A 23,757-nucleotide genomic window follows, 5' to 3' on the forward strand; every position below is an offset into this window, starting at 1 on the left:
AAATTAGAACGGTCCTGCTGTAGGGAAAAAAAATTATTGCAAATCTTCTCTCTGGTTTTATAGTCCTAAAGGTAACCACAGGGCAAAGAGGAAAAATAAATTGGGCCTTTATCATTTCACATAGTTTTATCTCTTGGAAGGCTGCAAGTGAGGTTTCTTTCCTTTTTTTGTTTATTCACGATAAAGGAAAGGGGGGAAGACCACATGATGCTATGGAATAAAGCTGGTTGGTGGAAAGTTTTTGTTTATTTGCATATGATTTTTTTTTTTTTTTGGTCTTTTTGGGTTTCTTTTTCTTTTTTTTTTTTGGAAGAGAAGTTGCTTAAATGTGGAGGTTATATATTTTATTTTCTATTGGATTGTTCATATTTCTGTAAGGAGCTCATTTGGTGAGTCTGATTTAGCAAAGTTTAAGACCTACAGTTCTCTGAAGTAAAATTTTTACTGAAATTCACAAATTCACATATTAAGAAAAATGCAAAAATCATAAGTGTTTAGTTGGATGAATTTTCACAACCAAATCCATTGATGTAATTACCAAGGTTAAGAAATAGAATGTTACCAGCACTTTAGAATACCCACACTTGTGCTCCCTCTCAATCATTGTCCTTCAAAAGACAGTCATTATCCTGCTGTGTAACACCATAAATTAGTTTTATCTTTTAAAAAAAGTATATACCCAAACTCATATAGACTGGTTGCTTGACTTCTTTTGCTCGACATGCTCATGAAATGCATCCATGTTGTATAGAACAGAAGTTCCCTTGCGTTCATTGCTGTCTTTGTATTTCCATTGTATGAATATACCCAATTTATTTATCCATTCTACTGGGTTTTTGTTTTGTTTTCTTTTTGTTGTTTTTTTAAGATTTTATTTATTTGACAGAGAGAAATCACAGGTGGGCAGAGAGGCGGGCAGAGAGAGAGGGTGAAGCAGGCTCCCCGCTGAGCAAAGAGCCTGATGTGGGGCTTGATCCCAGGACCCTGAGATCATGACCTGAGCCGAAGGCAGAGGCTTAACCCACTGAGCCATCCAGGCACCCCTATCCATCCTACTGTTGATGGGTATTTAGTTTGTTTCCAGTTGGGAGCTGTTATGAACATTCTTGTACATGTCTTTTGGTAAGCATATGTTTGCATTTCTGTTGGATACGTACCTAGGAATGAAGTTGCTCAATCATTGGGTATGTGTATATGCAGCTCTAGTAGACACTGGCAAAGTTTTCAAATGGTTTTACTAGTTTTTATACTCCCTCTGTGGTACAGTTGCTCCATATTTTTGTGAACACTTGGTATTATCTTTTTTTTTTTTAAATGTAAGTCTTGTTAAAATTTTCCTTTTACAGAGATTAAAAAATTATCTTTTTCATTTTGGTAGGTATGTATTCTGGCAGATATGAAGTGGTATCTCACTGTGGCTTTAATTTGTTTTTCCCCAGTGATGAATTAAATAGAATACTTTTTCATATGTTTGTTGGCCGTTTGGATATAAAATATACAGATTATAAAGTTATTTGACAGAGATCACAAGTAGGCAAGAGAGGCAGGCAGGGAGAGAGAGGAGGAAGCAGGCTCTCCGCGGAGCAGAGGCTTTAACCCACTGAGCCACTCAGGCACCCAGTATATCTATTTCTATGTAATATTCTTACATAAGGAGAAAAGCTGGGAATTAGAATTTCCTGATCATTTTCTTCAGTGATTGTCTAGTTTAATTTTGATTTTTCACATGTCAACTTCTAAAACTAATTATCAGTTCTTTTGCATACAACTAGAAATATGAAGAAACACTAATGTAGGAAAAAGGGTTAAGTTAAAAGGTCAACTTATCACTATATACTTCAGATCTTTTACAGAACAGCTAGACAAAATCTACAGACTATTACTAGTTCTGTCTCCCCTCTCTCTACCTGTCCATTTTTTTCTCTTAGTATGACTTTCCTACTACCTCTGATGAAGAGTTGAAAACTAAAAGACCTCTTTTACTACCAGCTCTTTTACACTCATTCCTGTTAATTCAAGCAAAGAATTCCATTCCCAACTTTTATTAGCAATGGCATTTATATATCATCAAGATTTATAACATTTACATTCAGTTGCTTTCAGCTGTCCATGACCCACCTACAGGCTTACTTCTACAACTGTCCTCTCTTTTTTGCAGTTGAGATGTCTCTGCTTTGAAGGCCAGTTTTTCTCCCATAATTTGAATTTTATCCCCCTCTCTGCCCCCACCTTCTCTGAAGCATATCAATAATCCTGTATTGACCTGTGTTTAAATTCTTCTCTCAACTGGATCCTTCTCAACAGTATAAAAAGGAAAGAAAACTTATCTCAATCCCACATCCTTAATTTTTAGCAGTCAAGTTTCTTGAATTTCTTCATTTCCTCACTTCACACTCTCCTTATCCCACTCTGCTTTGGCATCTGTACCAACACAATAGCCATGGTCACCAGTGATCTTCATAATAGCAAATCCAGTCAATATATTTCAGTGTTTGTTTTATATAGCAGTAGCAGTATTGATACTGCTGACCATTCTTTTATCCTTAAAATAAAACTACACTTTTCTGATTTTCTAACTACTTCCGGATCTCTGCCATTAATTATTTACATTTTTTATATTCACTTAAGCTTTCATATCTTACCACGCCATACTTTCTTCTTTAATGTTATTCATGGCTTGATTTTTCTTCATGTCCCAACTAAATTTATACATCTAGCACAAACTACTTTGAGCTCCAGACTACATATCCAGATGCTTAATTGACCACTCGACTTTGGTTTCAAAGGCACCTCCTGCTTGGCAAACTCATGGTTTTCTCTGCCCTTCCAATCCTCTTCCAGTATTCCTTACTTCTACTAACAGTACCAGTATCCTTACTTGTACAAGTCTGATACCTACAAGTCATCTATCATTTATGCCCTTAACCTCAACCTAATTTATCAACGGAAGTTCTTCTAATATTTCTTACAGATTCTTCCTTCTCTTTCCCCACAAGTTACCCAAGATAATAAGCTCATTGCCTGTCTCCTGTAACTCTTACTTAAACCTTACCCTAATTGCTTATCGTTAGGAATCACTAGGATCAAGAAACTTCCATGACCAGTTAGCCATTGCAACTTCTGCCAGCTCCAGAACTACACCAACCTCACTCAAAGAAGTGCCCAACATTCACAAAGCTGGTGGTTGGATAATAGGACTTTAACTGATACTATCACAGGAAAACTTTTGACCTTGTTTGCCAGCAAAAGTGCTCTTTACCTCGTTTCTGGATTCTATTATCAGAGGGCATTGTGATATTTATTTTTTAGTACTTTTTAGTACAAACCCAACTCACTTCTAGTTTTTTACTTTCTATCTTCTGTGATAAGAGAACGTGTACTAGAAATGCATTGTCAAACACTGTTAGCGCATAGCCACATGTGGCTATGTAAATGCCATCTTGTCTCTGAAAGGGAATAAATGTAAAACGGCATTTGCATTAGGTGAACAAGAGATCTTAAATGTTCCCTGTGTCATATCTAGAGCATGTCTGGGCTGATCTTTCAGATGAAATCATTCAGCCCTACTATTAAAAAGTAGATAGAGGGAGAGGAAAGGAAGGTAAAAGTTGATCTGTGACCATTTTCAAGATACAGAAACTGAGGTTTCAAGTGACTGCTGAGGCACCTTCTGGTACATTTTATTCTTCTTTCCAAAGAACTACCTTTTTGCCTTTTTTGTTTCACTACTTTCAGCTTTTATAATTATTCCTATTTTCTTTTGTGTATTTTGTTAATTTTTCTACTTTCTTAAGGTGAGCACTTGGTTGATTCATTTTCAGTTTGTCCTGTTTATAATGGCATTTAAAAAAATAATAATAGCATTTATAGTTGCATATATTTCCCTTTAGGGCTTTAGCTCTCTGAGAGGTTTTGATTTTGCATATTTTCCTTTGTATTACTTTCTAAGCAAAATGTATGTAATTTCAACTCTTAATTCTGCTTTCATAAATCTTTTTTAAAAAAACCTGTCAGTGGCTGAGGGGCTTTTTGTTATTTTTGACTCTGATAGTTATTTGAATTTTATTTTAAAATGTGAGCTGTAAAATCTTCACTTTTTAGAATTAAAGCTTTCTTCGTGACCAAATTCATTACTGATTTTTTAATGATCTCTGACCTTAGACTTCAGTAGGTTTATTATATGTTTATATGTGAACATATGTATGTTCACATATATATGTTCACATATATATGTGAAATATAAGCATCTTTAAGGTTTTTTTAATTCAAATTCCTTATAACTGTGCTTAGTTTTTATTTACTTATGTCAAATTCTATAAAAGGCTTATGAAAGTCCTTAACCATAATTGTTTTTATGAAGTTCTTATATTTAGGAATTTTTGCTGTTGTGGGTTATATGCCTTTTGTCATTACCTATTACCACTCTTTGTGGTGAATTTTGACTTTAGATCCCCATTTTTCTGATAGCAATGTCAACACTCTTTACTTTTGTTTATTTTTGTCTTTGTTCATCTCTTTGTTTTTGCTCTTTTGGGTTTTGTTTTTAACCCAGTTTGGTGATGATTCTTATTTTGATAAGTGAACTGAATATATTTTTATATTTACTGAGAAATTACTGCATTTGATTTTATTCTTATTTTGTCTATAGTATTTATGATACTTTCTTGTTGTCTTTTACTTGCTGTTGTTGGCTTAGCAAAATTTCTTTTTCTGTTAATTTGGAAATTTTCAGTGGTTACCTTCTCATCTTTAAAAATGATAATAAAATCTCTATTTCTCTAATGGATCATAATCAAATAGTAACTTTTGCTTCACTACTTATCCTTCTTTCCCTCTATACTCTTCCTTTTTTTTAAATTCTTGGCTGTTATTAGATTGTCTCTTACGGCATATCTCTTTGGTTTCAAGAACACTAAATACATGTAATAACCAATTATAATAGATTTAACTGAATATTGCATGATTTATTGCTTACCATTGTGATTTGGGAGGATTTTATTATGAATATTTAAAAACATACACAAAAGTAGAGAGAATAATTTAATCTCCCATATACCTTCACTGAAATTTAATAGTTACCAACATTTGCCACATTATCCTTTTTTTCCCCTGAAGTACTTAAAAATAAATATCAGATAGTATGACATGTTATGCACCTTTTAGATAAAGGCATTTTCTTAAATAATTATGATATAATTATCTACCCAATAAAATTAATAATAATTCCTTAGTAGCCCCTGGAATGTAGTTATTTGGGTATTCCCAGTTTTTTCAAAATGCCTTCTCATCTTGGTTTTTTTGAATCAGAGACCAAACAGGGTCCATATATTACATTTGATTGTTCTGTCTCTTAAATCTCTTTAATACTGAACTGTCCTTCCTACTTTTCCACCTGCCATTGACTTGTTAATAAGACCTCCCTTTCACGAGGAATTAGTTGCCAAATGTAGTCTTAGATAACTAATCTGGTTACCAGACGTGATGATTTTGTTTTGTGTATAGTTGACCTGGTGTTCCTGCCAAGTCAGTCCCCCCAGTAATTAGATATCAGAAGCAGATGTTTCTTGAAGCTACTCTCTTTTTTTTTATCTACATTCTGGAGAGCGCTTACTTTTTTAATCTTGTGGGGAGAGCAGAGGTGTGTCCAACTTAAATAAACATGTCATTAATCCAAATTTATTTAGATACAAGTTAAAAATGAGGGGGCAGAATTCCTTTTTTACTGTACTAGAAATTATCTGATTTGTCAACAAATCATTTTTACTGATCTTGACTCTCAAAGAATAATAAGGTAAGTGTTCTATATGAGCATTAATAACTGGGAATTTTATACAGGAAACCTATCATTGGTTCCTGTGTATAGTTTAATGCTAAGAAAAGTCTATTAAAACTATCATCTTATATAAATTTCAATGGATTTCTCTAAAGGCAATTGACTTTAATTATGATTTATAACAGAAGAACTCAAAGCTTCCCCCTGCTTCTTTTGTAGATTAGCCATGGAAGCCCAGACTTAATATTTATAATGAAGAAAACTACTTTATTCTATGTTATTTATTTTTGCCATGGAAAACATTATTTATTTTTAAAACATTTTCCTTTTTCAAGTTATTTTGAATTTTATATGCACCTGTTATAAAATCCCATGGTCCTGAGATACGATGAATACATATATTAATATGAAGAGATTAAGGTTCCTGCCTTATCCTCCCAGTCCACTGACCAGAGACAGCTTCTTTTCAAAGTCTTTATTATTTAGTTCTTCTAGTGGTACATGCATTTATGTCTAGGCATATAGTTTTTGTTTGATGGCTTTTGGGGGAAATCGAGGGGGAGAGGAGACTCTGTTGACTGATAAATTTAAATGCAAAGCCAGAATAAAGAGGGCAAAGTTGGGGTGCCTGGGCGGCTCAGTGGGTTAAAGCCTCTGCCTTCAGCTCCGGTCATGATCCCAGAGATCTGGAATCGAGCCACTCATTGGGCTCTCTGCTCAGCAGGGAGCCTGCTTCCCTTCCTCTCTCTGCCTGCCTCTCTGCCTACTTATGATCTGTCTGTCAAATAAATAAATAAAATCTTTAAAAAAAAAAGGCAAAGTTAAGAGATTATTTAGTTTGAGCTTTATTCAGTAATACCAAATGCAAAAATGACTGAGTCAGAAAGATTACATGGAATTACTAACTTTGAGGCAGTTGATCTTATGTTGTAACATTACACAAATTAAGATTCACGGATGTCAACCAGAGTTTGAAGTTCCTCAGTTTTGTGTCTAACTATATAGTTTGGGTAACTGTAGTCTTTCCTCCTTGCTGAATCTGATAGTTAAATATATGTTCTTCTCTTGTATTGAATATCCCTGAGTCTTTCCAAGAGATAAGAAAGTTTTATTAAGAAGAATTTATTTTGGGGGCACCTGAATGGTTCATTTGGTTAAGTGTCCGACTCCTGATTTCAGCTTAGGTCATGATGGGCCTGGGTGGCTCCGTTGGTTTAGCGTCTGCTTTTGGCTCAGGTCATGATCCCAGGGTCCTGGAATTGAGCCCCACATCAGGCTCCCTGCACAGCAAGAGAGCCTGCTTCTCCTTCTCTCTCTGCCTGTCCCTACCCCTACTTGTGCTCTCTCTCTTGCTCTCTCTCTGTCAAATGAATAAATAAAATCTTTAAAAAATTAATGAGTCAATCAATCAGAGATCAACAAACTACAGTCCATGGCCCAAAGCCAGCCATACCTATTTTTGAAAATGAAATTTTATTGGAACCACACCACACCCATTTTTTTATGGATTGTCTATAACTGCTTTCTCACTACAGTGGTAGAGTTGAATAGTTGCAACTATTTTAAACTTGTGGGGAGAGACTCTTCAGCCTGTAACGCCTCAAATATTTACTAGCTGACTTTTGTGTAAAAAGTTTGCCAAAAATAAAAAAAAAACTTTGCCAACTTTTATAGAAAGTAAAATAAGAAATCTCTTAGGTTACCTAAGGAAGAGATTTCAGTGCTCCTTGCAAAACTTTTATGAGGATAGAGGTTGTGTTTTGTTTACCACTATATCCTCAGTGCTTGCACATAGTGGGTACTCAATAAATGTCATAGCAATAAATAAAAAATCTCCAATCCATTTTACTCTCCTCAACCACAAATCCACGAGAAAGAAAGAAAGAGAAGGAGGGAGGAAGGGAAGGATGGATGGATGGATGGACAGATGGAAGGAAGAAAGAAGAAAATCCAAATAGACTTCAAGTCAAATTTGCCAAGCATAAAAATGAAGGAGAAATAGTGACTTTTTAGCCCACATGTTATAATAATAATTTTCATTTACTCATCACTACTACCACACACTATAATAAGCATGTCATTCATATGCATCTTATTTCAACATCACAACAATGTTTTAGGTGTTATAGCATTATCATCCCCATTTTACAGATGAAGAATTGATACTAGAGAAAGCAGGTAACTTGTCCAAAATCACATAGCTAGCAAATGACTTAGCTATGTTCAAACCCATCTTTGTCATAAACATTATAATAAGTGGAAAGAGACTAATAACTCTAATATGATCTAGAATATAAGTAATATTTCTCTGAGATCTGTCCCAATCTCACAGCTTGCCTTTTTCTTTGTTTTTTTTTTTTTTAAAGATCTTATTTATTTATTTTTGGTGCTCCATCCCAGAACCTTGGGATCATGACCTGAGCCAAAGGCAGAGGCTTAACCAACTGAGCCACCCAGGCACCTCCCCCTCAGTCTAACAGCTAGCCTTTCCAGGTCAATACATAAGTAAATTAGGTGAGAACTTTTTCTTTTATGTTAGCATATCTCTCTCTAGAAGAGTGGTTCATAGGGAGCAACCCATATATTTTACACATCTCTGGGTTGAGCTGTATCAGATCATTAGTAATCCTGCTTTTCAGATTCCCAGAAATAGCTGACTCCATTTTTGAGGTATATAGCATATCTTACAGTAGAAGATAACCAAGGCGTGACCATAGGATATGCATAAAATAATCTTTAAAAGAGACAGCGTAGTAAGTGAGATCAAATTTCTTGCAGGAAATTTTTTCCATGCTACCTGTGTAACATTGGACAGATTACTCAGCCTCAGTTTGAGTCCCAGTGTCCTCATTAAAACAGAGATAATAGTTATACTTCTCACAAAAGGCTGTAGGAATCAAGGCAATTAATAATATATATGGTGGCTAGAATAGTGCCTAGTACATAGCATGCAGTTCTTTCAATTTTAAGCAATTGCTAAAAGAAATGAATGCATTCTTTAATTTTTTAGAAATAAAATTCATGAAACATAAAATTCACCATTTTAAAGTATATAATTCAGTGATTTCCAGGATATTTACAGTGTTGTACAGTCATCATTTTCCAGAACATTTTCATCACCCCAACAGAAACTCTGTGTACATTAAGCAGTCACTCTCTCATTTCTCCTCCCCAGTCTGTGGGAACTACTAATTTGTGTTTTCTCAATGGACTTGTATATAAAGTACAAATGTACAGTTAAAATGGAATCCTGTAATATATGGCTTTTTTGTCCAGTTCTTCCCATTTAGCATAGTTTTCTCAAGGTTTATTTGTGTTGTGGCATATTTCAGTACCTTATTCCTTTTTATGCCTGAATTATATTCATTGTACATATAGACCTATACACATTTTGTCTATCCATGCATAATTCGTGGACATTTCGGTTGTTTTCACTTTTTGACTATCGCTGCTAGGAACATTTTTGTCCTAGTTTTTGACTGAACACCTATTTTCATTCTTTTCAATAAATGTCTAAGAGTGTAATTCTATGTTTATTTAAGAGTCTTATCATTTTAGCTCTTACATTTAGGACTTTGATTCATTTCCAGCTTATTTGTGTTTGTAGGGTGAGGTAAGGGTCCAACTTCAATCTTTTGCATGTGGATATCCAGTTGTCTCAACATCATTTGTTGAAAAAACTATTCTCTCCCTATTGAATGTTCTTGGCATCATTGTTGAAAATCAGCTGACCATAGATGGATAAGTTTATTTCTGGACTCTGAATTCTTATATTGAGCTATACATCTATCCTTATGCCTTGACTACACAATCTTAATGACCGCAACTTTATAGGAAATTTTGAAATCAAGACTTGTGTGTTCTCTAGTTTTGTTACTTGTTTTCAAGGTGTTGTAGCTATTCTGGATCTCTGGCATTTCCCTATGAATTTTAGGATAAGCATATACATTTCTGCAAAATGCCAGGTAGGGTTTTCATAGGGATTGCATTGAATCTGTAGATCAACTTGGGAAGTATTGCCATCTTAACAATATTAAGCCTTCCCATCCATGAAATGGATATCTCTCATTTTTTTAGAACTTTCATTTCCTTCAGCAGTGTTTTATAACTCACAATGTAAAAATGTAACATTTTTGTTAAACTTATTACTAAGTATTTTCTTCTCGATGCTATGGTAAAAGATTTGCTTTAATTCCATTTTCAGATTTTCTTATTGCTAGTGTATGGAAATACACCTGATTTTTATATGTTGATCTGGTGTCCTACAACTTGTTGAATTTATTTATTAGCTCTGATACTTGTTCTGTGATGTTTTAGGATTTTCTTTTCTTTTTTTTTTAAGAGTTTATTTTTAAGTAATATCTACACCCAATATGGGGCTTAAACTCACAACCCCGAGATCAAGAGTTGCTTGCTCTTCCAACTGAGCCAGCCAGGTGCCCTGTGCTTTAGGATTTTCTTTGTATAGAATCATGTCATCTGTGAATGGAGATGGTATTAATTCTTCCATTCCAATTTAGATGTCTTTTATTTCTTTTTCTTTTTCTATTTTCTATTTCTTTTTCTTGAGATGATTATGTGATTTTTGTCCTTAATTTTGTTGATTTGGTATATAATATTAATTTTCATACACTGACCAACCCTTGCATTCATGGTATATAATCCTTTTTATATTCTGGTGAATTTGGATTACCAAAAGTTTGTTGAGGAATTCTGTATCAATATTCATAAGGGATATTGGTCTATAGTTTTCTTTTTTTGTGGTATTTGTCTGGCTTTTGGTATCAGAATGAGTTAGGAAGCATTCCTTCCTCTAAATTTTGGAAGAGTTTGTAGAGAACTAGTGATTTCTTTAACTGTTTACTCGATTTCACTAGTTAAGTCAAAAAGTTTTTAGTTTTGGGCCTTTTCTTTGTTGGATATTGAGGTTTTTTTGGATTTGGGTTTTTTTAATTGATCAATTTTTTTTAAAAGATTTTATTTATTTATTTGACAGAAAGAGACACAGCAAGAGAGGGAACAGAAGCAGGGAGAGTGGAAGAGGGAGAAGCAGGCTTCTAGCTGAGGAGGAAGCCCAAGTCAGGGCTCCATCCCAGGAACTTGGGATTGTGACCTGAGCCAAAGGCAGACACTTAATGACTGAGCCACCCAGGTGCCCCCTAATTGATCAATTTCTTTACTGTTCTAGTTTATCCAGTTTTTCTGTTTCTTCATAAGTCAGTTTTTGTGTTTCTAGGAATTTGTCTATTCATTTGAGTTTTCTAATTGCTTGGCAAACAATTATGCATAATATTTTCTTATTATTGTTTTTATTTCTGTAAGATTGATATCCCCACTTTTATTCCTGATTTTAGCAACTTGAAACACCTATCTCACTCTCATTGTAGTATAGGTTTATCAGTTTTGTTGACATTTTCAGAGAACCAGCTTTTGGTTTTGTGGAGTCTCTCTGTTGTTCTGTTCTCATTTCCTTTATCTCTGCTCTAATCTTTATTCATTTCTGATATTTGCTTTGGGTTTACTTTATTATTCTTTTTCTTGTTTCCTTAAGGTGGAAGGTTAGGTTGAGATTTTTTTTGTCATCAGTTGTAGTTGTAAAATTCCTTCTGACCACTGATTTTAATGCATCCTAAGTTTTGGTATTTTTGTTTTTTTGTATTTTTGTTTTCATTTATATCAATACTTTCTAATTTTTACAGTGATTTCTTTTTTACTTTATATAAAATTGAATGTCATAATTTAATTTAGTTCTTGCTTAATCCTTAGTCATGTTAAGTTAGAAAAATAATTATAATTATTTACATTAATGACTTAAAACCTCACAGAATGCATAAATCCAAAAGGAAATGATATGATCCTGAAATTTAGTGACCTTTCTTGGTTCAGTCTTAATCTAAACATCACTGGGAAAAAAATTCTCCAGAGTTTTTCAGTTTTATTCTTTAGGAGCACAGTTTTCTGGCTTGTTACTCTGTTCGTTTAACATGTACAACAGTTATCTTAGAAGGATATAACATAATAGCACTTTTCATTTATATCTAGGTATTTTCTAATTTATTTTTTATTTTTTGACTCATTGGTTGTGCTCATGAGTGTGTTATTTCCACATATTTGTGAATTTTCCAAATTTCCTTCATTATTGGATTTCTAATGTCATTCCATTGTGGTTGGAGATTATGATTTCAGTATTTTAAAATTTGTTTCAGCTTACATTGTGTCCTAAAATTTGGCCTGTTCTAGGGAATGTTGCATGTATATTCTGGTGTTGTTGGGTGGAATGTACTATGGATATCTGTTAGGTTTGTCCATTTGGTTTATATTGTTGTTCACGTCTTCTGTTCACTTGCTAATGTTCTACAGAATTTCTCTAGGCATTATTGAAACTGAGGTGCCGAAGTTTCCAATATTACTGTACACATATTATAACATTACTATACAAATGACCTATTTTTCCCTTTAATTCTGTTAAGTGTTCACTCTATTTTGGGGCTCTGTTGGTAGGCGCATATATGTTTATAATTGTTGTATCTTGATGCATTCACCTTTTTGTCATTAATGTTCTTTTTTGTGTTTTGTAACAATTTTTGTTTTAAGGTCCATTTTGCCTGGTATTAGTATAGCTATCCCAGCTCTCTTTTGGTTACTGCTTGCATTTAGTATTATTTTCCACCTACACACTTTCAATCACTTTGGTTATAAAATGAGTTTCTTGTAGATACCATATAGTTGGAACATGTTTGTTTATAATCCATTTTGCTAGTTTCTGTCTTTTATTTGGAGAGTTTAATACATTTTTTAAAAGATTTTATTTATTCATTTGAGAGAGAAATCATGTGCACATGAGCAGGGTAGAGGCAGAGGAGGAGAGAGAGGGACAAGTAGCCTCTCCATTGAGCCTGGAGCCCAGTGCAGGGCCCATCCTGAGATCATGACCTAGGAGTAATCAAGAGTTGGCCACTTAACCTACTGAGCCACCCAAGTGCCCCAATCCATTTTTTTAAATAATTGCTGATAAGGAAATACTTATTTTTCCCATTTTGCTGTTTGTCTTCTATTTGTTTTATATCTTCTCTTTACCTCATTTATCCCTTACTGCCTATTTTTGTGTTAGATCTGTTTTTCTACTGTACCATTTAATCCACTTTTTATTTCTTTTACTATAGATCTTTATTTTCTTTGTGGTTGCCATGGGGATTTCAACTAACAATTTATAGCAATCTAGTTTGAATTAATACCTATTTAGTTTAAATCATATAAAACATTCGGCTCCTAGAAAGCCTATTCCTGTTTCTTATGTAGTTATTATCATAGATTACATCTTTATGCATATATGCCCATAGACATTGATTTTTATTATTGTTTTATTTGATATAGATTTATAATTATTGCTTTAGTAGTTGTCCTTTAAATTGTATAGAAAAAAATTGAATTACTAACCAAAAATACTTAAATGTTGACTTTTGTTATTTATCCATATATTATCTTTACCAGTGTTTATTTCTTCATATAGATTTGAGTTACTGTCTAGTATTTTTTTCCTTTCAGCCAAAGAACTCCCTGCAGTATTTCTTCTAGAGCAAATCTACTAGCTGTGAATCCTCAGTTTTTGTTTAATTGTGATATCTTCATTTCTCTTTCATTTTTGGGATAATTTTGCTAGATATATAATTCATGGATAAAGGTTTTTCTTAGCACTTTAAATATGTCATTCCCCTACCCTCTGGACTCCATGGTTTCTGATGATAAATTAGCTATTAATAATATTGAGAATCCCTTGTATGTAATGAGTTACTTCTCTTGCTGCTTTCAGGATTCTCTCTCTTGGTCTTTGACTTTCAACAATTTGATTATTACGTTTTAAGGTATGGCTCTCTTTGAAGTGATTCTACTTGGGATTGTTGAGATTCTTGGATGCATATATTTATATCTTTCATCAAAATTTGGCTGTCCTCATGCATTTTTTTCTTCAAATATTTTTCTTTCTCCCTCTTTCTCTCTTCTCCCTCTGGGACTTTCATTTTGTGTAGGATGGAACTCTTTATGGTGTTGCACAGGTCTCTTGGGTGCTATTCATCTTTTTTCATTCTTTCTGTTCCTCATATTGGGTAATCTCAATTTGACCTATCTTCAAGTTCATAGATTCTTTCTTCTGCTCAGCTCTGCTTTTGAACCCCTCTAGTGAATTTTTATTTTCAGTTATTTTATTTTTCAATTCTAGAATTTCTTTTTTGTTCCTTTTCAAAATTTCTGTCTCTGTTGATATTCTCAGTGTGGTGAGACATGACTCTTGTATTTTAGTTCTTTGTATTGTGCTCTTGAGCATATTTTAAATAGTTGACTTAAAGTCCTTGTCCAGTAAGTTCAATGTTTGAGCTTCCTCAAGGACAATTTCTATTAATTTCTTTTCCCCCCATACTATCTTGTTTCTTTGCATGTTTCATAATTTTTAATGAATACTAGACATTTTGAGTACATCATTTAATCAGGTTCTCCCACCCTACGTTCTTTTGTTTGGTTTTTGTTTGGTTGGTTATGTTTGTTTGTTTGTTTTGGGTTTTGCTGCTTGTGGTTTTATTTGTCTAGTGACATTTTTAAATTAATTTTGTAGTGCATATTCTTTTTGTGTATAGCCACTGACATCTCTGTTTGAATTGCTTAGTGGTCAGCTAATGATTCAACAGATTTCCTTAAAGGCTTGAACCCGGGGGGGGGGGGGGGGTGCTTAGTCTTTGCCAGTGGGTTATATATATATATTGGGGCATGGTTTCAACACTCAATTAGGTTTACAACTCTCTCTCAGCTTTCACTTTCTGCTGTGTCCAATCTAAAGATCAGTCAGAAAATGAGAATTTAGGACCTTTGCAGGTTTTTCTGAGTACATCCTCAGAAAGGATGTACTCCACCTTGAGCATGCACATGGTCTTCTAGTTTCCAAGGAATATATGGGAGCTTTTCAAAGCCCATATTCCCCAGAGCATCTTACTAGTCTTTCCTCCCAAGCTTTTTGATGTTTCTATTGTATGACCCAACTGCTATCCCTTGCCTCATTTTGGCACTAGCTAATAAATTTACCTTTAAGTGTTTTCAACAAATGTCCTAGATAATTACCTCTCTTACTTGGGAGAGTACTGAGTTTGGTAAAATAAAAGTAAGCTCTTTACACAGTCCATCAGGGAACAAATAGACCAAACCAAACAACCACAGTTAAGAACCAAGTCTGTTTTGCTTCCTTCTGCACTAGGAACCCACACAGAGAACTCAGATTGGTATCTTCAAGACTCTGAGAATTAGCTGTCTTTTTCCTGATTAAGTAGTTGCCTGGTTTGAGTAGTTTGCATAGTTCAGTTTGGGTTGATTCTGACTATTTTTGCTACGTTATTTGCTGTTTCTGTGAAGGGACAGGTCCTTGGAGTTTGCCACTCTATTTTTGCTGACATCCACTGCATTTAATTTTGACAAACATATTACTTTCATAGTTGGGGTTTTTTTGGGGGGACTGACTTTTGTTGTTGTTTGTTTCTTTAGAATAACCATATGTATCTTCTTTACACGGGTCATCCAAATACTAAGATAATTCACGTCCAAGTTGCCAAGGAACTGTCACATTTAGAAGGAAAAGAATTCTGGCAATTGAACCTGTAGATCTGATCTCAATAGCGTTAAAGATAACCAGTTCACCCAGGACTTGGAACAATTTGATTATTATGTTTTGAGGTATGGCTCTCTTTGAAGTGAGCCCTATCAAAAAATTTTCTTCACATGCCCGAGAGATAAAAAGCTCATCTAGTGATTATGGGAGGTAAATGTTCTAATATGCAGGTCTCTTATAGAAATATGATGTGAAATGTTAGAAAAGTTAACACACATCAGGGCCTTTACCTTTAAAATTGCAGTTGAACATTCACATTATAGTTATATGGATGTTTTCCATATGGTTTTTCAGATCGCTATGAATGTAACAATTATTCTCACTGCCTTCCCAAAGCTGTAGCCTCTTGTGAAGTGACTCAGTCCAAACCTACTAGCTGGATCTACCGAGCTGATGTAGGAGTCTCTGGTTCTGATAAAACACTTTTGGGGTTTGAGTTCTATTTTCATCTGCTTACCAATAGCATGAACTTGAGCAAGTTACTTAACCTCTCTCTGACTCACTTATCTTATCAGAAAATGGGCCTAATAACAACTATAGTTACTTCATAGCTTTGTTATAAGGAAATAAGATTCTTAGAATAATTTACTAAAATTAAATACATAAGCTAGTTCCAAGTGAAGCTTATCTAGAGCATGGCTTTTAGGTAGGGAAATCCTCAAGTTTTTCTGTTCTGTCCACTTAGGGTGGAGCTAATTGGTGAAATAACTGTACTGGGCAGATTCTCAAGAGGAAAAAGTCAGGCAATACCTGTGTGTAGGCCGAGGCACTCATTCTTTAGTTAGGAGAGAATCGTCTGTACCTACAGCTGGGTGCAAAACAAAAACATGAGGTTGGGGAACGGCATCCTAATGTGTAATGATCTGGGAGACCAGGAGGATGGGCCAAGATAGTGGGAGATAAAGCTAAAAAGATTGGAAAAGACAGATGATGAAGGCACTTGGGAGTTACTGAAGGGTTTGAAATAGGAGAGCCATCTGGCTACATTCATATTTAGAGCACATATTGTGGCAGAAAAATGGAGAATTAGCATCAGCATGGCAAGACTGGAAGGAGGGGACTATAAGTTATTTTTATTTTTAAGTAAGCCATAGGTGTTCCATAATGAGCATGCATTGATTTTGTAACACGATAAACCACATAAGCTTTATTTTATAAGAAATCTACCTTGGGAATTTTTCTATGATATAGTCCTAATTTAATAAAATTCAAAATTAAAGTCCCAGTTAGAGAAAAGTTATTCATTTGACACTTGACCTCTTCGCTCAACAAAATCTCCATCACCAATTTTCAGTAAATAATCATCCTTTTCTACTGCATGTTACCTATTAAAAATTTGGAACACATCAATTCTATTTAGCAAATTAGAATGAAAATTTTAACTGTATTATCTTCAAAAGTTACTCTGCTAACTTTATATCTTCTCAGTCCTCTGTAAGGCCCAAAAATATTCACACCTAAGTTGAGATTTTTAACAAGAGTGACACCCTGGGGCAGTAAGCCCCAGAAAATTGATAATGAAAATAATGGTTCATAAAGGAAAGCTTGACAGACAGTTTATAGTCTCACTTTACTTCTCGCCAGCTCTATTTCTTTAACAACTATTTAGTCCTAGGGACAAAGATTTTTGTTTTGGTTTGGTTTGGTTTGGTTTATTAGGCATTTGAACTTTTTCAAGTAAAGTAGTTTTAGGAGTTAATAAATTTTCAGCTATAAAACAAAATACAATTTAATAAACAATTTTGTTATTTTGTACCACTATGAATGTGCTAGTTATTGGAATAATTTTTAAACTCAGCGGAGATAAAGTTTTAAACCCTGTTTTACATCGTGTTCTTTTTTATCGTTATGTCTTTTATGCTGGCCATGTAAAATCATGTTTTCTGAGTTTATCTATACACACTGGATTATATATAATGTAATTTTAACATCCACTTAATCCAACATATTCCTACTGAATTATTGTGACTTTTTAAATATGTTTGTACTATATTAATAATAGTGGGCAAATTTATTACTAGCAGCTAGACCATGGAAACTGGACACCATTGAAAACACCCTTGGAAGTACTAAAAAAATACAATACATACAACTACTTCTAATTACAGTTATTTTGGATAAATACAAATGTAACTGCCTTCAAATAGGCATACTTTTGACATGGGAAATTGAGGTTCCATAGGTTGTGGCTCGATGGTAAATTCAATATAAATAACAATGAAGAAACCACATATGGTAAGCGTGGGATTCAGAAATTGGCTTTAAGATTCTCAAATAAATAAAGATCTTCTTTGAAGGCACATGGATGTATTAATTTTTAATTTGTTTCTTTTTGATCTCTTAATTACTGAAAAAGATTTATTGGTTAATTTTAGGAAGGCAAGTGTTTGAAAAGTTTTGCCAAACACTGTCTTCTTTAAATGACTGTATGGTAATGAAAAGTTAAGAGGAGAGCCAAATTAGATTGAATAATTGTTCAGTCATGTGGGTCAGGCTAGTTGCATAGCCTGGTTGTTAGACTGATTGCTCAAATTACATTGCCTGGGGTCCTGCACTTGGTTGGCTGTCTTCTCAGATCTTAACAAGGTTCTGGGAATTTCTTTTTCTGACAACGTTTGCTTTGTGTTTTTCCCCTCCCCCTACCACCTCCAGGATGCTTCATCTGCAGACATTAGAAAAGCATATCGTAAGCTTTCACTGACTTTGCATCCAGACAAGAATAAAGATGAAAATGCAGAAACTCAGTTTAGACAAGTAAGTGAAGTGTGCTGTTATTATATATATTTTATAACAAATTTATAAATAAATATTTTCTAATAAAAATAGTAATTTATATGTAGAATAATTCTGTTTGAAAATGGGGTTGTAGTTTAGAAATAGAATGCCATGTTCACGCAATTTTTTACAAAATATCACCATCATTTTTTATATTAGAATCTCTGAATTCTTGGAGGGTCATAATTGTCATAATTTTGTCTAAATTACAGCTTTTGTTTTTTAAAAGCACATTTTAACATAATTATTACTTTTGCATCTTTCACAAAGATGTATTTTGGTATCAAGCATTTTTTAACCTCTTAAGGTTCTACTAAAAATAGAAAATGTTACATATAATTAAGATTATATCTGTTCATCGTATATATGAGCACGTAGGGTTTTCTGCTTGTGCATTATAGTGTGTTCACCTTCCTAAGTGATTTCTTATAGCTGAGAGTATTTTTATTTTAAAGTAATGCTTTTATTTTAGTTGGTGGCCATTTATGAAGTTTTAAAGGATGATGAACGAAGGCAGAGGTGAGTGTTCATTTCTGCTTTTGAATTAAGATGTTACAGTTTGATGTCTTAGTTTGTAAAGGAAGGAATTGTCTTACTAGACATTTATTATAAGTTAGTATTTTATTTTTGTTTCTTCCTATGTTTAGAGCAGAGTTAATTTCTATTGAAAATATTCACTAGGTTGATTCAGTACTTGTACACTTCAGGATCGTGAGTCATAATGTTACCAAGTCATAGCTCCATTAGATATGATTTAACATGAGTGTCTATGCTGTGGGACTTACAGATACCACTTTACTTCAAACAAATACCCAGTCATTTTTGATATATCAGTAATAGCTCCTAATTGTGTTTGGTGGTCTTCCCCCTCCCCCCATTCCTTAAATGTTTTGGAATTAGGCTGTTAGTGATACTCATGTTATCACAATTTCTTGACGTTTTCTCACTCTCAAAATAAATCTGTTATTTGTGAGTAAGAGAACAGACTTTTATAAGTCTGTAGAAAATAGGTGTGGAAGAAAAGTGCTTGTTTCTCTTTCCTATTTTTTTTGCCTCCTTCCCTTCCCTTACTCTGCTCTGGTGATCTGCATTTAGTTAAACTGCGGAGGGAAGACAGCCCCCTCACTTCGAGACTTCTCTGTGGCCCTTTCAGAAGAGTAGTAATAAATTTATACATAGTTTATAGTGCCAGTGACTTAAGAGGAGATTGCAGAAAGGCCCTTTTCCTTTGCTCCTTCAGAATGTGTGGAATGTGTTGACACTATTGCATTAGGCTTCCAAGTTTCTTAAGTCAGACCCACAGTAAGTGTATTGCGGGGGGCAGCATATTTTGCATCATGCCTCAGAACACAGGTGCACATACACACACTTGAAGCAGAAATTTCACAAAACAATAGTGTGTGATACAGGCTGATATTTTCTATTCCAGGCTAGTGTAGACTAATCTTTTCTTTTAAAAAAAATTTCTTTGAATGTATTATCTAGAATTACTCTATATCCTAAAATGTTAGCTACTACTCTTGCTTCTCATCTTAACTCTTTAATTTGAATGCCTCAGTTTGTCAGATTGCATAGCAAGGACTCAAGATATTCTCTGTAAGTGTTCTCGCTTTATAACAAGGGCTGGCATTGGTCCAGATACCACAGCAGACATTCCTCTGGTTTGAGATAATCCATAATGTTGAAAGAGTCCTAGAAGTGTGTTGAAAGAAGTGTTGGTCATTCTGTGCATATTTTCTAGTTGCTTTCTCTCCCTGAGCCCCTAGTTTTGTTTCACACATCAAGAATGTGTCTGTAAAGATAGCTTTATTTAGTCTCCCTATGTCTTTGGCATCAGATTTTGTCTTTTTGTTTGTTGTTACCTTAAAAGTCAGTAAACTTTGTAACAATTTCTTTCAGTTCCTGAAAAATCATTTATATCTTTATAGAACAAATGACTTCTTCTGTATAAAATGTTTCTTCATTGACATAGATGCATCTAACATTTTCTTTTTGGGATTCATTCCCTTTGCAATGTTTTTACGGTGTTAGTAGAAAAAAATGAATCTGACAGTTACACAAACAGCTGTAGTATTTATACCCCTTGAGGCACAAGTAACTCTTTGGTAACTGATTTTCCTTGAGGCAAAAATCTTAACTAATCAAGCTGAGAATCACTTCTCTAAAGCTTGCGCCTGAGGCCAGGTGACCTATGTGTATTTAAACATATAGGAGAAATGCACCTCTCCAGACAATTACCTAATGTTTCTAATTCCTTTAGGAAGAAGAACCCAGCAGTCGTTTTTATCTTCTAAAGGAATATTGTCTTATGCTGGTATTAAAAAATGCTCTTTGGTATCACAATTATTTATTATAAATATTCATTAAATAAGTACTTTTAAATGTGTAACCTCCCAGGAATTTGCAGTTTGGAAAATTGTCATTTATGTTTCTTTATTTATTTCCCTTATGAGTAATTGTGTTTTCACTGAAATCAAGTGCATTCTTTAATTTTGGTAGGAAAGAGAATAGCAATGAAGTAGATAAAATAAACTAGATAACCTTTTTTTTTTTTTCTAAGGAAAAGCAAATTTTATTTTTAAACTGCTTTACTGAGGTATAATTTGCATACATAGAAGTCACCTATTTTAAGTGTTCAAGTCAATGATTTTTGATAGATTTACAGAGTTGTGCAGACACTACAACCCAGTTTTAGAACATTTCCATCACCTCCAAACATTCCCTGAAGCCTGTTTGCAGGCAATCTCCATTCTACTCTCAGACCCAAGTAATCACTGATCTCCTTTCTGTGTTTATAAATTTCTTTTCTGGGCATCTCCTATTAATGAAATCATGTAATGTGTGCTCTTTTGCATCTGGCTTCTTTCTGTGACACTCTTTTTGGGGCACATCTACATTGTAGCATATACCAGTAGATAATTCTTTTTTATTGCTGCGTAATATTCCATATTGTATACAACTTTTGTTTATCTATTCACCAAGTGATAGACATTTAGGTTGTTTCCACTTTGGGGCTACGATGAGCAATGCTGCTATGAATACTCATGTTTAAGTTTTTGTATGAACAGATTTTTTTTCTTGATTTCTCTTGAATAGATTCCTAGGAGTGAGATTGTGAATAAATTTCTAAGCCTTTTTTTTCCTCCCCGAAACATAGACTATAGTATGCAACTGACAAGTTTGTGTGGCTAGAGTAAGGAAGGCATAATAGCCTTTTCTCAACTCCCAGGTACTTATTTAATTTGGGGAATAGCAGCTCAGCTATAGTCTGACATAAATTTCTGTGCAAGTGCCGTGAGCATTAGCTGAAAAAAGTACCAAGTAGATACTAGTCATTACATATATACACTAGATCGTGCTTTAGTAATATTAGTATATTACTTTTATTTAAAATCTATTATAAATTTTTAACCAGTATTATTTTGCTAACCCAGTTGTGCAACCTTAAATTTTGGGAGGATTTTTGGTCTATTTTAAGGTACTTTATTTGTAAAAGTTGAATTTTTTTTTTAGTTTACTAAATAAAATCATGTTTTGCTTACAGATTCAGCAAAAAGTGTAGTTATCTCAGCCTCAATATGCTAAACATTTACAAATCCGTTACCTCATTATTCTAAATTTGATTATAGATGTGTCTGAAGAAAAATAAACACTGAGAGTAAGAAATCTTAGTACCTTCTTCAATTAGAAGAGATAAGATACCTGTTATATGGAATAGAGAAAGTACTGTATTCCACAAGTTTTTGCATATGTATACATTTTTAAAGGAGAGTAAGATCGATTAATTTAGATGTGTTTCCTGTTTATGATCTTTGTGTAGGTAATTTTTACTCTTGGGTCCAAAATGTGACCTAGATGGTCATTGTTGTTGTTGTTTTAAACTAAAATTTTAAATTTTGTATGATGGGAAATTCATAGTTTAGGCACATGCTAGAATTATTTAAGTATTTGTTTTCATAACATATGTTTTCTATTTTAGTTTCATAGTAACTGTTTTACATTTCAAAATATGAGAATATTTTATATTTACATAACATTTTTTCTGTTGGTAATTTAAACATTTTTAGATTTATTTGCTTTCCAGTGTTTATATTAGGCTAAATATATTTGATAAATTGAGATTGTAGAATCAAATTTGCTAATGATTACATAACCATTATTTTATGTTTATCAGGTACATTTTAAGAAAATCAAAGTAAACATATATTAAATCATGTGTTGAATGCGGTATTGGCTAATCAGTGTTTTAATTTCCAATATATTAGCCTTTATGACTCCATATCATTTTTTGCATTAGTAATATTTTCATCAAACATATTTACTTTTGTATTTTCTTATAATGATAATGTGCATATTCTTAATCTGGTTTTAACAGGTAATTCAGAGCAGTTTGTACAAGCTGAATTACAGAATATTTTATCAGTGTTATGTGTTAAATATAGAAAAAGCAAAACACAGTGATGTTTTAAATTTTATGAGTTGTCAACACATTTTTTTCTTAAATAATTATAAATATAGTCTTGGTATATTTTAAGAAATATCTTTATTTTTCAATGTTTCAGGAAAGCAGTGATTTATCTTTAACAGCATATTTTCTTTAAAAGCGAACTATAATAGAAGCTATCTTCCCTCAAAATGGCCAGTCGTATGAGCCATAATGTTCATTGATAGTAAAATCAATAGAGCATTGATTCTAAGCTTAATCCTTGGAGACTGTTGTTTAGAGTGGCAAACATAGCTTAGTAAATATCTGGTTCTGTTTAATGTGTTCAGTGCATGAGGTTTTGCTGTCTTGAATTTGGCTGTACACTAAACACAACTTGTATGTGGGGTAGAAAAAAGTAGCTATTAATACATACATAGCATTTCAACAATGATAGTGATAAAATATGTGGGATAAGATTCATAGCTATGAGTTTAGTTGTTTTCTTCCAATACAGTTTAGATCTAAAACAAATTTAATACTTATTAATGCTCTTAGGGAATTGTCACCATTTCCTTAGATGTTCTTTGTTAATTACCACTTTACATGAAGTTAATTCATCGGACGGATAAGCTGAAAATAGTGATTTTTATATTCACTTCTTTTTCCATGAACAAATCTGGAGTAGAATATAGATTTAGAATAAATTCAGAATTTAACCTTCATTGGCCTTCATTCAAATGTAATCCTGAAACCTTTTTGCCAATCCATTTCTAATTTAAACTGAGTCAGTTTATACAAAGATAAATTTAAACAAACTTTTGAGGGCAGGAATGATAGTTTTTGATGAAATCTTATTATTTTATCTTGATATTATAGTGTTCAAGAATTGCTCTGCATATTTAAAAAGGAGAATATTTAACATCAATTTTGTCATCCGGCTACTATACATCCATATTTTAATTTGTACACTATTGTACACTACACATTGCCTTTTTAAGAGTTTAGTACTAATTAATGTCTTCTGCTTTGAACACTGGTTATTCTGATCTGCCATTATTAATAATCTAAGTTGATCTAAATGTTAGGTTTTCCAGATTTGCTAATAAAATATATTTCAAATTTGTAACCAATATT

At 33.4% G+C, this 23,757-nt stretch overlaps 1 protein-coding gene across 1 annotated transcript in view; it reads left to right on the forward strand.

Annotated features, from left to right (window-relative positions):
- DNAJC1 (DnaJ heat shock protein family (Hsp40) member C1) overlaps positions 1 to 23,757 on the forward strand; it is a 215,946-nt gene that overhangs the window by 46,498 nt on the left and 145,691 nt on the right. Inside the window, exons 2-3 of the mRNA XM_032880835.1 lie at positions 18,075 to 18,176; positions 18,670 to 18,716. Coding sequence (XP_032736726.1) covers positions 18,075 to 18,176; positions 18,670 to 18,716 — 149 coding nt within the window. The remainder of the gene's footprint in view (positions 1 to 18,074; positions 18,177 to 18,669; positions 18,717 to 23,757) is intronic.

This window comes from Lontra canadensis, unplaced genomic scaffold (genome assembly GCF_010015895.1).
Source record: "Lontra canadensis isolate GAN:19392208 unplaced genomic scaffold, GSC_riverotter_1.0 scaffold72, whole genome shotgun sequence".
NCBI classification, from domain to species: domain Eukaryota; kingdom Metazoa; phylum Chordata; class Mammalia; order Carnivora; family Mustelidae; genus Lontra; species Lontra canadensis.